The sequence below is a fragment of the Anoplopoma fimbria genome, chromosome 10 (assembly GCF_027596085.1).
Source record: "Anoplopoma fimbria isolate UVic2021 breed Golden Eagle Sablefish chromosome 10, Afim_UVic_2022, whole genome shotgun sequence".
Classification (NCBI taxonomy): Eukaryota; Metazoa; Chordata; class Actinopteri; order Perciformes; family Anoplopomatidae; genus Anoplopoma; species Anoplopoma fimbria.
This window is the reverse complement of record NC_072458.1, coordinates 12,983,427-13,001,207: the sequence shown is the minus strand read 5'-3', so window position 1 is coordinate 13,001,207 and position 17,781 is coordinate 12,983,427. Positions and strand designations below refer to the sequence as shown.

Below are 17,781 nucleotides of genomic sequence, written 5' to 3'. Positions count from 1 at the left end.
CCGGAGCCAGCAGCAGCTTAGCTTAGCTTAGCTTAGCACAACGACTTGAAACGAGTAGGAAACAGCTAGCTGGCTCTGTACAAAGGCGACAGAAACCTACCAAAAAGACATATTAGGAATTGAGATATAACTTGTTAAATTAGTGATCTGGTGGGCGTATTTTATGACCCAGACAGAGCCAGGCTAGCTGTTTCCCCTCTGGTTCCAGACGTTGTGCTAAGCTAAGCTAAACAGCTGCATTAGCTGCAACCTTAAATCTAGGAGACAGAGAGGAGAGTGGCTTTAATCTTTTCATATAACTTTTGGCAGAAAAAGGCTTTTTTCCCAAAATGATTTATTTATTCTATAATCAACAGATGAATCAATACCTAACACAAACCATCACACATGTTGACTGCTTGTCAGTGGTTTTGTGGTGAAGGTGTTAATGAAGCATCGTGCGGGGGCAAGCAGGAGGAGAACCGGTGAAAAGAGGAGGAAGTGAGGTCTAGAGGAGGAGGAGGAGATGAGAGGCGTATAGGCCAAAAGAAAGTAGGAGATGAAGTTACAAAACTGAGGAGGATGAAGGATCCACGCAGAGCAAAGGAGGGAAAGAGCAGTAGGAGTGAGATGTATGGGGGCAAGGAGGAGAGGAAGTGGAGGAGAGGAGGAGGAGACGAAGGAGTGACAGCAGAGAGAAGAGATGTGTTTTTTCTTCTGTTGTATTGTTATTGTGCTTCTCTCTGTGTTTATGTGTGTGTGCGTGTGTGTGTGTGTGTGTGATTGTGACAATGTGACAATCGCATGAAATACTTCACCCACCGGCTGGCCTTCACCTCCCACACACTGCCACTCAAAGTAAATGAGCAGAGCAGAGGAGGTACGGAGAGGGAGGAAGGGAGGGAGGGATGGACGGGAGAGGGAAAAAAGTGGGATGACTGATTGGGTAAGAAAGAAGGAGAAAGGGTTTTTAAAAAAGGGCTACCTACAATCCACACTTATTCTCCTCCACTTCATTTCCTTCCCATGCGCTCTTCAGCTCAGCCCGCTCCTCGCTCTCCAGTTTACGCTCTCGAGTAATTACTGCTACTTTCTCTCAGCTCCTCTCTCTCTCTCTCCTTCTCTCTCTGCTGCCTCCTCAGAGCTGATGTAAGTGCTGAAGGGCCCTTCATTAGAGAGGAAGAAAGGAGTGTGGGAGAAAGGAGTGTGTGTGTGTGTGTGTGTGTGTGTGTGTGTGTGTGTGTGTGTGTGTGTGTGTGTGTGTGTGTGTGTGTGTGTGTGTGTGTGTGTGTGTGTGTGTGTGTGTGTGTGTGAGTCCATAATGCTAATAATCGCCTGATACAGGCGATGTCCTCTTATAATTACAGTCTATGCTAATTCCAGTCTCGCCCGGCCACGGTCGGTTCCTGCGGGGGACAAAACACCTGTTGATTGGCCTTTCCTTCCCTTATTTCCCCGTGTGTACATGACGGACGGCGCCGTCGCAGTTTACAGGTAAACACAGCGCCTCTCTCATCGCCCGCGGCTGCAGCGGGTCTCCACAGCAACGTCGTGACGCGCCAACCGGGAGCGAGCGGGGCGATAAACTGGAGGCAGCGGCTGCGGTAACTCCGGGCAGCAGAGCAGCGACTGGTCCTCATCGAAGATCGTCTATTGAGACGACGAGTTAAGCGGAATAAAGAAAGAAAAATATATCTTGTCTCATTTAATTCAGACCCAAACATAAACCAAACTGCAGCATAAATGTCGTTTTTGTATCTTTACATTCACAGTGTTTTTTATTCATGTTATTTATATCATTAGTTGAATTAGCCTTTTTTTTATTCATTGAACTGATTGGGTTGTTATTGCCAGCATCAATGTTTGCCACTTGTTCACGCACACGACGAGAGGCAAGCTGAAAAGTTTAGACCATAGGTGTGGTTGATTAACCTACAAGCTACCTAAACCAGGATAAGTCAGAAACTACTTGGCTAATCCATTCATCATTTTTAAAACAAAAATTCATCCCTGCCTCTCAAATGTAAATATTTGCTGGTTTCCTCAATCTTTCGTGATATCAAACTGTATAGCTTTAGTAAATTGAGATAGAGATTCATAAACCATAGTGGAAATGTTCCGATCTGATAGTTGATATTGAAAATTAGAATTTTTGTTCCATGTGTAATGCAGTTCATATAAACCTGTGATATTTTATCAGTGGTTATGCACTGTAGCTCCCATGCATTTGGTGTTTTAACCTTGATATTTATATTATGTTTTTATTTTATACCCTGATATTGACAAAACCATATTACATCTCATCTGTTTTTATGGCTGAAATCACAATAACATTTAATTTGAACCAAAATGCTGTGTTCAAGTGTGTTTGTTGATTTTTTTTTGCTACATAGACTACCATAAGTTTATAAGAAGAATTTGTGCACTTTCATCTTTTCCCTGAGTTTGCCCCCCCCCCCCCCCAAGTTTACTGGTGGGCAGAAAGGAAAAAGGGAATCATCCATTAACAATCACACGCCATAAACGATCTTTGGCAACAAGTGGGCGTTCAGTTCCTCACCCCTTCCCTCCCTCCGTGGGTCAGCGTGGGCGGCCCCGTGTGGCAGGAGGAGAGCGAAACACGACACCCAACAGAAGAAGAAGAAGAAGAAGAAGGGGGGGTTGAGAGAACACGAAGTGAGTGCAGTGGAAAAAGAAAAAGTCTGAGCCGGAGAAAGAGAGGGGCAGAGAAAGAACAGAGTTGGCTTTGGTTTTTTTTGTTCCTTTCATAAGCGCCGCTGTTTGGACTGTCGGTGAGGATGATGATGTGGAGGAGGAATCGACCATGCGACATTGTTGCAACAAACGGGATGAACATTTAAACTCGTTGCATTCCGCTGCTCCAGCTCGACCGACGGCAGCAGCAGCAGCACGGCTTCTCCAAACTTCGACCTGCGCCATTCAGACCCGGGCGACTGGATCCCCCCACCAGAGGCTCGGGGCAACTTTTGGCATCCGCCGCTGCGTACACACACATTCAGGCACAAAACTTTTAAACAAACGCCGATGTGTGGAGATAACAACGCAGAGTCGTGTGTGAGGTTAGCGGGGCTTTGACTTTAACACGAGCACATTATCGGGCCCGGTTCTTTTTCTCACGAGCCACTTGTGAGGACAACACCGGAGGAAGGAGTGGGGTGCCGCTGCTAACTCGGCTAGCTGACTTGGCTACACGCTAGCGCACTACGGTCTAAAGTTGCGAGTCGACGGAGAAAGTGACCGAAGCAGCGCGCCGAAGACGACCGCGGAGATGAAAACCCCGGCGGACCCCGGTGAGTTGACGGTCAACGTTTACTAACTTGCAACTTTTTTCACTCCCCGCCGTTGTTATTCAAATGAAAACAACAGCGCCTAGCCTCGGCGGCTAGCTGGCTAGCACGCCAACAGAACTCTCCGCTCCAGGGGAAAGTGTGACACGATGATGGCGCTAGGGTGGAACCATCCGAGCCTCCTGTTATTGTTCCAGCGAAAGTTAAAAACAACAACAACAACAACAACGAGTCCAGCTCACGAGCACGATGCCATTCAGACAAAGCGGGGCGATTCAACCATAAATGCCATTTTAAAAACTTATTTCCACGACATTTAACGTGAAGATACAGTGCTGAGCTATGTACAGTGGGGACATTAGAGTCGGGATCATTTTCCGGATCAGTGGTGAGCGGTCAGAGTCGGGGTCAAAGTGCACTGACCCTGCCTGCGATGGTTATGCCTGAAAGATTTACTTTACGTCCCAGTTCAGACGACTCCAATTCAGTGGAACAACAGCTAAAGTTTAGCTTTTAACCAAAACCACATGGAGCAACCAGTGAGTGACTGCAGGTTGATAGTGCACATATAGTATTTATTCTTACATTTACAGGCGAAAGGGAAGGATTTTTTTTTTTTTAAAGAGATAAATAACTATAAGTGATATTTTTTTTTATTTACATTGCACGAAAGTTGAAAGAGTTGATAGTTGCTTTGAGAAGAGATAATAGTTGTCTGTGTAAGTGACGGCGCAGGGTACACTTTTTTTGCATTTTCATTATTACAAGCTGGAAATCACACTTCCATTTATCTCTACATCACAGCCCACTGTGCAGTGAGAAAGGTAGAAAGTGACTGATTGAATAACCGCTGATAAGTCTGAGGTTGAAGCAGAGGTTATCTGAGATCCTGGATAACACGCTGCCTGGATCCTTGGTGTGAGATTCTAAAATTGAATCAGGAACATAGTGCGTCCCTTTGTTTACCCAACAAATCTGTGTTTTCTTTGCTTCCTCTGAGGCACTCTGTAGATAATCCTGTTGACCCTTGATAGATGCAATAATTTTGTCCAAGTGGATGGTTTAAGTAGTTTAAACAGATTTCAAATCCAAGCTACTATTTCAAATCCCACTCATTTTTTGTGCAGTTTTCGTTATCATTTTAACAATCGGGATTTTTCCATCCACAGCTCATGATGTTTCTTTGATTGTGCCTTTAGGTGCTCTTAAACCCAGTATAGTCAGAAGTCTTGTAGGGTAATTTTGGGCTGACGGAGATCCAATACCCAAAGTGGATGTTTAAGAGGGCAATGCCACACCGCAATACAACATTATAATTAGAAACTTTTAGGTCTCTGTGCTGCTTCAGATAACTTTATTTTATAATATCACAAAACAATTATGAGAAAACTTTAACCCAAGCACCTTTTTTCGGAGAGAACATTTGGTCAGAGGATCTGTAGCCATGTGTTTGTGTAAATATCTTTAACTTTTGGGGAGAAATAAAGTGATGAAATAAGTTAAAATGGTCAAAGTAGGCTGCTTGTTGGTGTATTTTTTTGGTTGCCTCATGGGTGGTAAATCCCCCTAAATGTTTGAGAGTAGTACTGACTGTCATGATCCATGGAACTATTTTTTTGTGTGTTTTTTTTTTTTAAAATCTTTACCCATAGAGCTCACCATGCAGAAAACTCTTAGCAGGCGTTGAGCAATAATACGTCTCTGATGGGCTCCCAGTACTAGACAAAATCATTTTTCACGTCATTAACATTCAAAATCTTTGTTTCCTGCGGTCCGGCAATATTCTTTACAAATCAAATTGTAGGATATTCCAAAATTGCAAAATCGACAGTTTCATTTTTAGAGCAGCAGTCAGTCATTTTGCTGTGGCCTATTTCAGTCTTCTGCACATTGTATTCCCTCCTAAGGACTCCCATTATCCGAATGATCAGAATAGCAATGTTATGCTGCACTTCCACTTAGTTTTTAAAAGTAGACAGCCTTGTTTTAGCAATGTGCCATAGGGAGGATGGCTCCCTTTCGGCTATTTATAAATGGTCTTCTGGGTTTGGTTATGCTGTTAAGCTCCAAAACCATCTTAACGGAGTTTAAACTGTTGTTGGTGTGTCAGTTAAAATGAAGGCTAGCCTGGCTTGTGAGTTTTTCAGTAGTTCCCATTTTAGTTGTTTTGTGATTCATACCAACTTCCTTTAATTTCTAGGGACAAAAAAAAAGGTGAGTCCCAACTTTGGATAAAGCAGTGTAAGATTTGAAGTGACATCACTGTGGTGTGTGTGTCATTTTACTTTAACTTTTTCTGATAGGCCTGTGTTAATCTCAAAGGATCCCAGTGGGTAACTGTGATTGGTATCCACATTATATTATGCACGGAGCTACACAGACCCTTTGTCTGTATTTCCCCTGGTGTAGGTAGCCTGTTGACTACTCTATGTATATATGGGTCAACCCTCCACTCCACTCTTCCTATCAGGAAGTCAGCAGTCTGGCCCCACCAGCTCCAATTTTCCACTTGTGTTACTCCTTGTATCAACACAGCACCACATGTGAGACGTCACAGCTGTAGACGGCCGGTAAAGTGTGTGTGTGTGTGTGTGTGTGTGTGTGTGTGTGTGTGTGTGTGTGTGTGTGTGTGTGTGTGTGTGTGTGTGTGTGTGTGTGTGTGTGTGTGTGTGTGTGTGTGTGTGTGTGTGTGTGTGTGTGTGTGTGTGTGTGTGTGAAAGGAGCCATACATGAGCAATTAGCCGGTGTTAAGTCTGGTATAGACTAGGCTGCTGTTTATGACTGTGTGTGTGAGAGCACGTGCACACCCCATATGTCTTGTCAACGTGCGGCTCTACCTGACATTGATGTGGTCACAACAAAGTGAGTGTTTGACTTTTACCAGCGAGACCAAATTGCTCTTTAAAGGAAGACCATTTGGTTGTGGGCAGGTTGAGTCAGCCTATTGTAATTACAGGAAGAACAACAAGATGTCTTTTTTTTTTTTTTTTTTTTTTTTTTTTTTAATGCAGATTCAAATAGCTCTAATAACACTGGTTAGACCTAAAGCTAATGAACCGCAGGCGCTTTTTGTTAAAAGACTGGCGCTGTTGGTTGCCTTTTGGGTAGGACTCTGTTGTGTTCTCACCATGAGTCTCACCATTATGCCGGATTATGTCGTTGGCACCAGCAGCAGAGACGCCACAATTGCACTACAAGACGACCCCAAGTTATTGGTCTAGGGTCGGGAAGTTTGAGAAGATGTGCTGGCGACTTTAGTGTTCAGTGATGTGGTCGTGCAGTCTTTGTGTTTCAGGACACCCTGTCTCCGCCGTGATTTAGTGGAGACTAGTGCAGAACCTGTTAAAAACGTGCTGAATGATGGGTCTGCAGTGTTGCTGCTTGCAGCTTTCCTCCAGGAACCACTCATACAAACAGCTTTACACTCCACACTGCGCTTTCTTTGGTCCTCAGCAACACACCTGCCATGACATAGTTTCATCACACACACTAGTCGCAGCTTCTCAAAGTAAAAAAAAAAACAACCCAGTGAAATACACTCTGGTTTAGGGGTAAAAAACACCAGGGGCAGACCTAACCTTTAGCCAACGTGGGCCCCAACTGAAAGGGCCCCAAACGGCCATAAATTATAATATAAGGTTTATATATGAAGAATATTGAATTGTTACTATTCTTTCTCATTGCACCCCCAAAATATACGCAAAAAGCCCAGAAAGCACTTAAAGATATTTAACTCAACTTTATACTACTCACAGTGTACTTCTACTCCAACTCCAGAGGAAAACATTGCACTCCCACATTTACCTGTCATAAAAATGTTACTTGTTATGTTGCACATTCAGTTTGACTTACAAAATATGATAATTAAAACATGATGCATTACTATTCATTAAACTATCAAGCATTCTATTAGAATTGAAAGCTTCACCGTGAACAGACATTAAGTCAATTTAAGCACATTGTGCTGATCAATCCTCTCTACCTTTTCACTAGAAGTAAAATTAATTTATGTAGGGCTTTTCCTGTGCGGTATTGATAGTTTTACTTTTCAAAAGAAAGAGTAGCCTTCTTCTTCTAACACTACCAACAGTCCCAGTAAGAGAAAGGGTAGAAAGTAAAAAATCAAGACGGCTTACTTTGACATAATTACCACGGTTATAGAGTAGAGCATGGATGTAATTAGCTGAGACATTTTGCTGGCGGCAACATTATTAGTGTTGTAAATTAGTTTCATGCCGTATACTGGGTAAATACACCCAAGTCACGGCTTACTTATAGTCACACTGGTGAAATACAATCTGGTTTGTCTTGCCTCCAGTTGGCTATCTGCTCGTGTTGACTCCAGGGAAGTGAACAAGAGTTTGGTTGTATGGTAAAATGCTGTCAATGAGCCGCGGTCTGCCCATTCTGCAGAGTCCTGAAGCCCCGCCCCCGCTGCTACACAGAGCGCTGTTCACTTGTTATTTAAAATGTATTAGTATTAAGCGTGCCATGTGTCCAAATTGCACCAAATTTGACAAAAGTGCTCCTAGCAACACAGCCATGTGTGAGGTAGATCGGATGAGCAGTTTGAGATATGCGAAGGACAGACGGACGGAGATTCCTTGCTTTTTAGTTGGATGCTGGAGTGTCATGTTCTGCAAGTCGGCTGCTGTTTGTGTAGCATTTACCGTATGTTAGCACCAGTCCGGTCAGGCCACAAATACGAGAGTAGGGACCAGGTTTAGGTCTCTCCAATAGATAATAAATCACCACAGAATCTATTTAGGAGGAAAAAGAAAAAAGAAAAAGCCCCTAATGACCAGTGTTCCTCACAGGATGTACCTTTTTCCCTGGTTTTCCTCCCATTATGTGGTTACTGTGAGTGATTAGGTCAAAGCAAAAAGGTTGACCTGATCGCATGCCTAAATTACTACTGAGCCGAGGCCCGGGGCCAAGCAGACCCTGGAAAAAGTAGAGCTGCAGAGTGACGTCAGCATTTCTCTGGTGTGTTGTCAAGCGGCGGCCCAGGTCAGCGATGCTAACGATCACCTCTCCACGTAACTGCGGGCCTCTCTTCCTGGAAGTGTGTGTGTACGGTGGCTTCGGTGACCCATACAAAGCTTAGCGAATAGACAACAGTTTAAACGAGCCAGGACATGCTGGCCAAACAAACACTGGGGCCTCACTTGCAGGAAGAACAGGGAGGTGAGCGTTTATAGACATCCAAGCCTGCAGTAATATATATATTTTTTTAAATTCATATATAGAATTGGTGTAATTATATCAACTGAGGAAATGGATTGCTTGCTCTCCTTAAAAAAAATTGTGATTGTGGATCTCACTGTTGTGAAGTTATGGACACGTATAAAACCTTCACGCACAGATTAAAGTGAATGTGAGGTGTTTTCTATTTAGGAAAACACTGAAAATGTTGCAAACTGATCCATTTTTAGGGGTTTTATTTTCTTCAAGATTCTCTTTCTGGTCAATACATTTTGCACCATATTATTTGGACATAAAATTCATTAAAAAAGGCATTGCTGTATATCAGAGCAACCTGTTCACAAGCGGTGTTTGTTGTCAATTAAACATGAGGCTTTATTCTTACGCAGGTCTCAGCAGGCACACTTGGAGGACAAGATTTTAAGTGACTTGCCTAAGGGCACTACGGTGGTTTGTCGATACTAAAGACATAATCTATCCTCTTGTAGTATGAAACAATTAGCAAACATACATTTGTAATGCCATACTTCTTTTTCTGATAAAGTGTGGTCTTTTTCTTTTTTTGTACACACTTTACATCTACACGCCTCATCTGCTGATGAAATATTGCCTCACTGTAGCTAACTCTGGGACAGTCGATGACTTTGTCCCTGTTTCATAAACAAATACATCATTTTGGATCTACATGTTTCAAGGATAACGTTTTACAAAACACATCGACGGCTTCAACCTGTAAAATTCAGCTGTGGGGCTGTTTGCAGATGGAAAATCTGCATACTCTTTTCCTGTGGAAAACAATGGATTTGTTTCACCCACTTACACTAATTGAAAAAGATCTGTACATCTCTGGGCTGTACTCGCAGTACATTGAGTCTACTGTTTGAGGAGAAACTGTTCTCTCCTATGATAAGTTTGTCTGCATGGTTTGTTGAGCATCTATATAAAGTGTCTGAGTTTAGAGGAGGAGCTGTTGCTCTTTGATTTGACATGCTGAAATCAAAATCTGACATTTATGTTGTTGATACTTTAGTAGGCTGAATCCTGTTTTATTGTGGCACCACATTATCTACCTTTTTGGCTGGTTATTAGCCGTAATGATAAAAATGAATACAGGTGACTCAGAATACTATTTGATAGTTTGATAGGCGCCTGATTCGACCGCCAATCTCACAGTGGGATTTTCACAGCGGCGGGAATTGTAGTTATGAAACAAAGGATCATTCCATCCGGGCTGTATTGGGGGCTGAATGTCTGATTTGACATATAATTGCTTGGTTTGTCCCAGTGAATCATGTCACATAGCCTCTCTTTGTATAAATATCAGACAAATAATACTGTTGAATAAAAACGTGAAAAATAATATATGTGCTTTCAATCAATCCCCTCACTGGTCAAAAATGTATTACCACAAAGACTACGTTTCAGTATCTGCATTAGTGGGACCATCGGAACTAGGCCACTGTTTCAAAATCAAAGAACGTAGCACTACCGGAGCGCTAAATATATTTAGAATTTAGGAGCGATTCCCTAAAATCGCCTGGTGTAGTAAAAGCGGCCATTATTCAGAGACAACTGGGATCGTCATATGTATTTTGGCCAATAGTTTTTATGTTTTTTCTTTCTTTTTCTTTATATAAAGCTTAAACAGACAATCAATGAGCAAAAACAAAACATGATTTGACATTTAGTGATAGGCAGGACCCTACCAATCAGATCTAATGATGTAGGAATAATTGAGTTTTTGAGTGTGAAATGGTAACTTTTCTTGAATTAATAGAATCTTTTAATCTATGTAATTCAGTTTTGAAGCTCTCAAAAGCACAAATACAAGCCCAGCTCAGACAAAGTGTCCGTCCTGCTCGCTTTGGTATCTGTGCGCATTTACGACTGAGTGAATCCGCATTGGCTCTGTGACAGTCGAGAGACACCCCCCCCCAGCAGGGCAGATGAAAAGGACAGAGCAGGTCAAGTGGAACCTACGACTCGCTCCACCGAGCAGATAAGGACGGCTTCTGCAGCGGGACAGATATCTCTCAAACACCTGACAGGATACTGGGTTTTCCGGCTTCAATAACCAAAAAAAATCCCTTTTTGGGTAAACTTGCCCTCTTTAATCGGCCCTTTAATAGATATATACAGCTAGAGGCTAAACAAGGCCAGATATATTATGAATATTTTAAACTTTACAATGTTGAATAAAGTTATATCCTCAAGCATTTTCACATAAAAGACTTATTGAGCCTGAGTGAAGCCTGTGAAGCTGCTGTTCGTCAAAAATGCAGACGTATTCTTTTGTGCCCTTGGAGCTCTTTTTTGAAGGTTTTTGAATCAAACCAAGGCTGAGAGAGACAGAAGGTGTGGAGGAATGACTGTGCTTTGTCTGCGGCTGTTTTGACTGGAGTCATCCAAACCCGAAGAGGTGTGCTGTGTGTTATGGCTGTCACCCGTGGCTCGTGGAGAACGAGTCGGTTGGTTTGGCATCGTTTTAACGGCCGTAAGGACTGAGGTGGGTCTCCACGAACATGAGTCTGCAGTTTACACACTCCAGAAAGGATAAGGGGACAGACTAGGTGTGGTCCTGTATGGCTCTGCATAACACCGCCCACATTACTCCGGTCACTGCCAGGTTTTTATGGAGTCTGTTTTAGCTCAGAAGAGCGGTAAGATGCAGTCTGCCAGGTTATGTTCTGGAAATTAAGAGAGCTCCAGTAGGTGGCAACATCTAGGTTATAATGTGTTTCACACTGAAATGGGAGCATTGACACGAACTGTGGCATTCGTCAGCAATTCATAGCGACACCGGAGGAAAGACTTCAGTCAGAAACAAATCTGTTGATTTAGAAACCAGTTGTTAAAGTTATGTAAAATAAATTGGAAGTGTTTTCTCCAACAAAAAAAAAAGGGACCACCTCAAGAGCCACTGAGGGAAAAAACGCTGCCAACAGGTTACAGAAAGGAAAACAGTTTGGGTGTTTTGTGGTTGTTTGGACGGAGTTGATCCAACCCAGACGTTTTTCCTGCCCCGTACACTTGCTGGCGTTGCACCTGCATTTTTTTAAGCCCACACTGCTTGATTGAAAATGTGAGACTTCCAACTTCAGAATTTCTAAAATCATATTCTCATAAATATGAATCCTGGCACTTCTCTAAATAGTATGTGTGGCCTCAGTGCCAGTAAAAGGTTTCATTTGATTCAGGTGGCCGCTGATTTCTGCTGCAGTAACTTGCTATACTGGACATGGACACGCTTAACGGACTTTCTTAAGTAGGTTTTACAAGAATGCACAACGACAAAGACTGAAGTGTCAAATCTGGCAGCAGTCTCTAGGCTGTGAGGAAAGAGCATTACTTGTAAAAGTGCCCTTGTATTCCAAAGTCATTAAATCCAAAGCCGAGACACCAAGACACATCTGGGTGGGCTCGAGGCCTAGTTCTTACATATGAAACAGACACTTCCCTCCAGCTGATTTTTAAAGCACCACTGAACTGAGCAGCACCAGGTCTCACACTGAATCACTCTTTGTGCCCACAAGAGGCAGCTGCATGCCTCCTCAGGGTTTTAAATGATTATTATTAGATTTATTAAAAGGTGCCCAGAGCTCATGCAAGTTTTAAATAAATACATTAATGGCAGGTTTTAATACAGTTACCCACCATGAATAAACTAAATATATTTGTAGATATTTTGTTAGCTGTTTCATCATTTTCACATGACCAAACCTGTGTTATATAATGCACAATTTGCTTTTACACTTTTCCCCCCCTCTGTGGTGTCTACTTTGACATTATTAAAGTTGCATGGTGGCCTGTGCAAGGCTCAACATCAACTCTGTGACGGCAAGTGGAGATGAAAAATAGATGTGATGTTTAGTAATCAAGCCCCAATTGATCAGCCAATATTCCCTAAAGATATGCAATAAGGAGATTAGTTTTAGTGCTTCTTAGTCACAGATCCCTGTTCAATTCATTGTGGACAACAAGTCTGTGTTCAGCTAGTTAGCTGCTAGCATCCGATACGGAGGCAGAGTCCTGCCTGGCTCAATAACAGAGCCAACGTTAACAGAGGCTGTGTAATTTAGCATCATGGTGCGTTTAAACTCTAGACAGAAAAATGTAGTATTGTGCGAAGGTAATTTATAACCTTAACTTTGGAATACTAGCTCTAATCAACTAATATAACATCATTAAAACTGCTAATGCCAAGCTTTTGTAGAGTTGGTGATTACAGAGTTTTATTTTGTAATGGCAATTTGACTAAAGTGCGTTTTACAATGATCAGCGAGTGAAATAGCTCTATCTGTCCATTGAGTCGGTTGGTTTTGAGGAGAGCATATTAATTGTATGTTTTGTAGGTTAGTGATTCACAATAATTGTCCCAATCCCAGTTGATTTTTTTATTTTATTTATTTATTTATAGGCCTACATTTTCCATTTCACACAGTTTTGCTGTCAGCCAAGTAAAACATGTCTCTTCATTCTGTGGATGAAAGACGCTGCCTTGTAAAAGCCTGTTTCGAGCTTGATCCAATCCATGCAGTGTCAGCGGCATGCTTATTTTTAACTTTCTTGTAGTTTAAATGCCTCGAATGAAAACAACATAAAGACAAACTATGTTGTGTTTTGACTAGAATGGGTCCAAATGAGCCAAAGAAGGATTTTTTTTGTCTGGGACCTTCAGTGTGGAGAAAAGCTGTCTGGGTCTGTGGGGGGACTAGTCGAGAAAAGATGGATTCAGCGGAGCTCGCTCTTATCTGTTGTGTGTGCGCTCCAGTCCTTGATCTTTTTGGGAACCCTGTGCAGTATTTTTTTCTGTCTTTAATGGCTGTCACAACTTGTCCTGGCGCCCTGGTGCACGGTGTGTTTTATATTTAATGTGACTCCATGCTTCATACCTAAACTACATGAAGTTTGCTAAAGGCAAAATTGCCCAGAAACCTTTTCTGCTTTCGACCATCCTGTGAAAACACTGATAATGTCCTTCATTCTGTTTGTTTCTGATATATATATATATATATAGATAGATAGATAGATAGATAGATAGATAGATAGATAGATAGATAGATATAGCTCTCTCCATCTGCAGCTTAAATACACGCTTAGTGTCCAGCTGACAGGCCGCAACACGTTATGTATCACATCCGGGCAGGTCACAGCAGGGACAGGTCAATGAGGAGAACATGTGAGACATGGGGTGTGTTTTAGGCTCCAGTATGATAACATAACTACCAGACATCACTCATATAACATAGACCAGTTGCAGATGATTATGTTTGTGTATTTGTGTGAACCTCGACCAACTGCAGGGATCGAAGTCTATCATTTTTGCGAGTCCAAACATTTTTACATTTAGTTTATTCCCTGTCATATCTCCCACCACCAATAGCCGACAAACACAAAAACAAAATAGGGTGCTGATGATATACGTTGAGAATAACCTCTAACAGCTGCCTTACTTTTAAAAGGGAAAGCAGGGGGAAGGGTTGTCTTGTTAGCCGCTTCAAAGGTGGCCCATAAATTACATAAATCTTCAAGTGATAAGAAACGGCACCATTTGATCAGCACCACCAGTCGGCCATAAAGTTGCCATTTCTCCTCGTCTGTCCTTTTCTTTAATCACCCGCAGAAAAAAAACCTCTGCTGAAGAACATCAACTTAAAGCAGAGTTCTTTAAAAGCTTTGCAATCTAAATGTTTTCTGTATACCTTGATGATACGATGAATTAGATAATTGAATCAAAATGAGAAAGAATGGCGAATCATTGACTGTCGAACGGGAGGATCACTTCACATGTTGACTTTATGAAGTTTACAGCCTCGACCTTGTTCAGTTAACCCAAACAGAAGTCGATTTGTGACCCGTTTGCTGTCCCCGGCGACGGGTTGAAACCCAGTGGCGGCGACGAATCAGTCGGGTCTCTGTTTTATAGAAACGTGAAAGTGAGTTTAGTCCCTTCAGACACTCACTCACTCATCTCGCCCACTCGCAGCACTTTTTATTGGGGGGGCCTCCAGACCCCCCACACGCCAGGGAAAAAAAACGGGGCGACGTCTGTCTCGCATTAACGCGCACCCATAGACACACTCTTTTAATTTTCTCACTGCAGCTAGCGAGCGTGGCCTCGCTCATTTTGGGGCTGCCATCTCCCTGCGGTGACGCCGGCGTGCCTCGGCCTTTTAATGTTTTAACACGGGGAGCGAGCCACTCAGTCTGGAGGAAGAAACATCCAGCTTTAATGCAATAGACTAAGGACTTAAGACTGCGGGGGCGGCTCTGCCAATGAGGAAAGGCTGACTAACGCACCCAGACATCACACATGTAGAAAGTCCCTCCAAAGGCTGTTTTACATTTGACACAGTCATCCAGAGTGCAACGCTGCCACTGTGATTGTACTAGAGTCTGTGCATCAACAACATTAAGAGCCAATGTTGAGCAGCGGTAGCTCAGAACCACAGTGTTCTGGCAGAAATTACAAATATTGATGTGATATATCGGAAGAAAATTAAGTGTTTCTATTCAGTGATAGCAGATGTTCAGGAGCAGTTTGAGGTAAATCGGTTTCGGCTAATTCCAGTTTGAGTGTCTATGTAATCAAAAGCAATTCCCAGCAAAGTGGAAAAGAGGTTAATCTGACATGTATTTAAAGTATCACACAATTAACAGCACTTTAATTTACTATTATCTCGACTAATGAAGTGCACATAACTCACCAATGCACCAACAAATTGGTCCTTGAGCATTGATCCACACTTTATCAGCCATAATGGGACCGATCCTCATTAAACACAGTCACCTTGTCAGGAGAGGAGATTGGTCTAGTGACCAATGTTGTACAGATTGTGAAGCCCTCTGAGGCAAAAACTATACAGTATGAATAAACTTGTTTATCAGTGCACAAATATGTGCATTCCTCTGTGATATTTGCTCTTGACATACTTTGCTGGCTATGACTAAAGTTTTCTTGACTTCAGGAGTCTTTAGATACAGTTTAGTTTAAATGGTAATGCAAAAAGGTTTTGATTCTTTTCTCATCCTGCAACACTAGCATTGTGATGCTGGTTGTCCTCAACTAGTTGCAATCAACAGTGGAGCCTCTTTGTCTGTGTGGAAAGATGCTTAAAGGAAAAAGCGGCATTCTTGGAAGAAGAAGAAGAGGAGGGAGGGAGATGAAATTTGATTGGCAGGGAGCAGGAGAATGAGTCACTCATCCAGCTCCCTGGATTTGGAGCAACGGGCTCTATTCTGGGCTGCGGCGACGTCCGTGCGTGTGTGTATGTATGCGGCCGTGTCCATGCACACCAGCGTTCACATGGCTCAACCCAACAGCTGAAGTCACCAAATTTCGCCATTTGCTACCACACCACGACGCGCGTGTGAGCGAGCGCTGAAGGAAAATGAAAGTTGTCTGGCAACCGCACCACAACCCAGAAGCATATTTATCTTCTCTCTCTATGCTCTGAAGTCTCTCTACAACAGCACCACGTTTGTCTATGGTTTGCTGAGTTCAGGGTTTGTCAATCAGATTTTCTTAGGACACTTTGTCTGATTATGTAATTTAGTCTTTGTTTAAATGCTGCTGGTTTATTCTATTTCTCTGAGTGAAAAGAGTTTCACTTTGAGTCATAGTTCCTCTTCCCAGATATATTGGTAGTTCCGTTTCACCTGAAACAAGAGCTGTGTTTCCATGGAGAAGTTCCCTGTAATTTAAGTCCAAGGAATCCTTTTTTTTGTTAGAAGGTCCCTCCACCCCCTTGTTGTGTGCGTTTCAGTAATGGAGTGCTGGTGGTGACCAAATGCCGATGGCAAACCCCGCCCTGAAAGCTTCTGTACTTTTTGTGGGGTAAGACTTACCCAGAGTGTAATATAGACCCAGGTCCCTGTGGTGAACTCAATGAATTCCTCTAAAGGTTCCAGTTCCTGGTGTAAATTCCTGCAGGCCAAAATGGGGCTATGGTCCTCATTGTCTTACTTGCTGACACATCTTTCAGTGAAAACATCAGCATAACAGCTGCCTGATCGTTGAACTGGCTGCTTAGTTGAGCATAACATTGCTTGACTTTGCTCTGCAGGGTGTCAACACACCTTATTTCCTGCAGACAGACAATGTGTCATAAACATGTACAAGGTGTGTGTGTGTGTGTGTGTGTGTGTGTGTGTGTGTGTGTGTGTGTGTGTGTGTGTGTGTGTGTGTGTGTGTGTGTGTGTGTGTGTGTGTGTGTGTGTGTGTGTGTGTGTGTGTGTGTGTGTGTGTGTGTGTGTGTGTGTGTGTGTACGACAGTGCACGTTGCTGTGCACGTTGCTGTGCAACACATAAACCGGATCAGTACTGCCTCAGTATGTCTCACTCCATTTGCTGTCTTTATTTCTTTCAGTCTCTATTTCCCACTCACTGTCATTAAGATTTTCTGAAAAGGAAAGCATGTTCAGACGAGATCAGAGCATGTGTATGTGCACGTATGTGTGCTCCTCCCTCTCTGGGAATATATTGGCCACCAACCTGTGCTGCAGATTAGGAGATAGAAGTTTGAGCTCTGAGATTGTCACTGATTGTTTATTAGTTTCTCATTATCACCACAATAAACTGTTTCTGTGAAGATTGAGAAAGTTCTCTCCTGTCTTTTTCTCTGTGGACTTGATTTTCACTGCAATATAAAAGTCCTGCACCTCGATCAAAAGAGACCAATCATGGCTAGAAGTAGAGAGAACCCCAAAATGTATTTTCTTCAGTGTGACACAGTTAAGTTGATAATTTATTTCACAGAAATTGGCAAACAGTGGAATCTATATATCCAACATTTTTCCAAGTTTCCAGAGGTGTAACCAATGTGGGGGAAAAAATCGAGGCTCTATATATCGACTATATTGAACTATTTAAATGTTCACAACCTCTACTCAGAGCCTCTCCTGTCCTCTCTTCAATTAACTTTTTGTCACGCGACTGTTAGTCTCTCCTAGATGAGTTTAAAGAGCTCAGATATATAACAATTTTAAGCTTAGTTCTGGTTTATTTTTCTGATGGAAGCGTTGGTCACACATGATGTGTTCAAGGACCGTCAGAAAAGATGGAAATCTGACGATTATGATGGGTTTTACAGCTTCTTGCTTTGATAAATGGTTTAGTTTGGGCAATTATTTAAAGAAAACATGCTTTTCCCTCCCGCCTGCGGGTTTTGGGGGTTAAATCAGCAGTATAACCACGAGGGCCCTGCCGAATGCATCAGGAGCTTGCCCTCATATCTGAGCATAATAAGTGACTCTTGAATACACACATGCATAGACACACACTTGCACC

The 17,781-nt window shown here is 42.6% G+C and overlaps 1 protein-coding gene across 1 annotated transcript in view; it reads left to right on the top strand.

Moving 5' to 3' along the window:
- The first annotated feature begins 2,599 nt into the window (after positions 1 to 2,599).
- The window catches only part of erf (Ets2 repressor factor), a 39,726-nt gene continuing 24,544 nt past the window's right edge, over positions 2,600 to 17,781 (top strand). The window contains 1 exon segment of the mRNA XM_054606274.1: positions 2,600 to 3,290. Coding sequence (XP_054462249.1) covers positions 3,269 to 3,290 — 22 coding nt within the window. The 5' untranslated portion in view covers positions 2,600 to 3,268.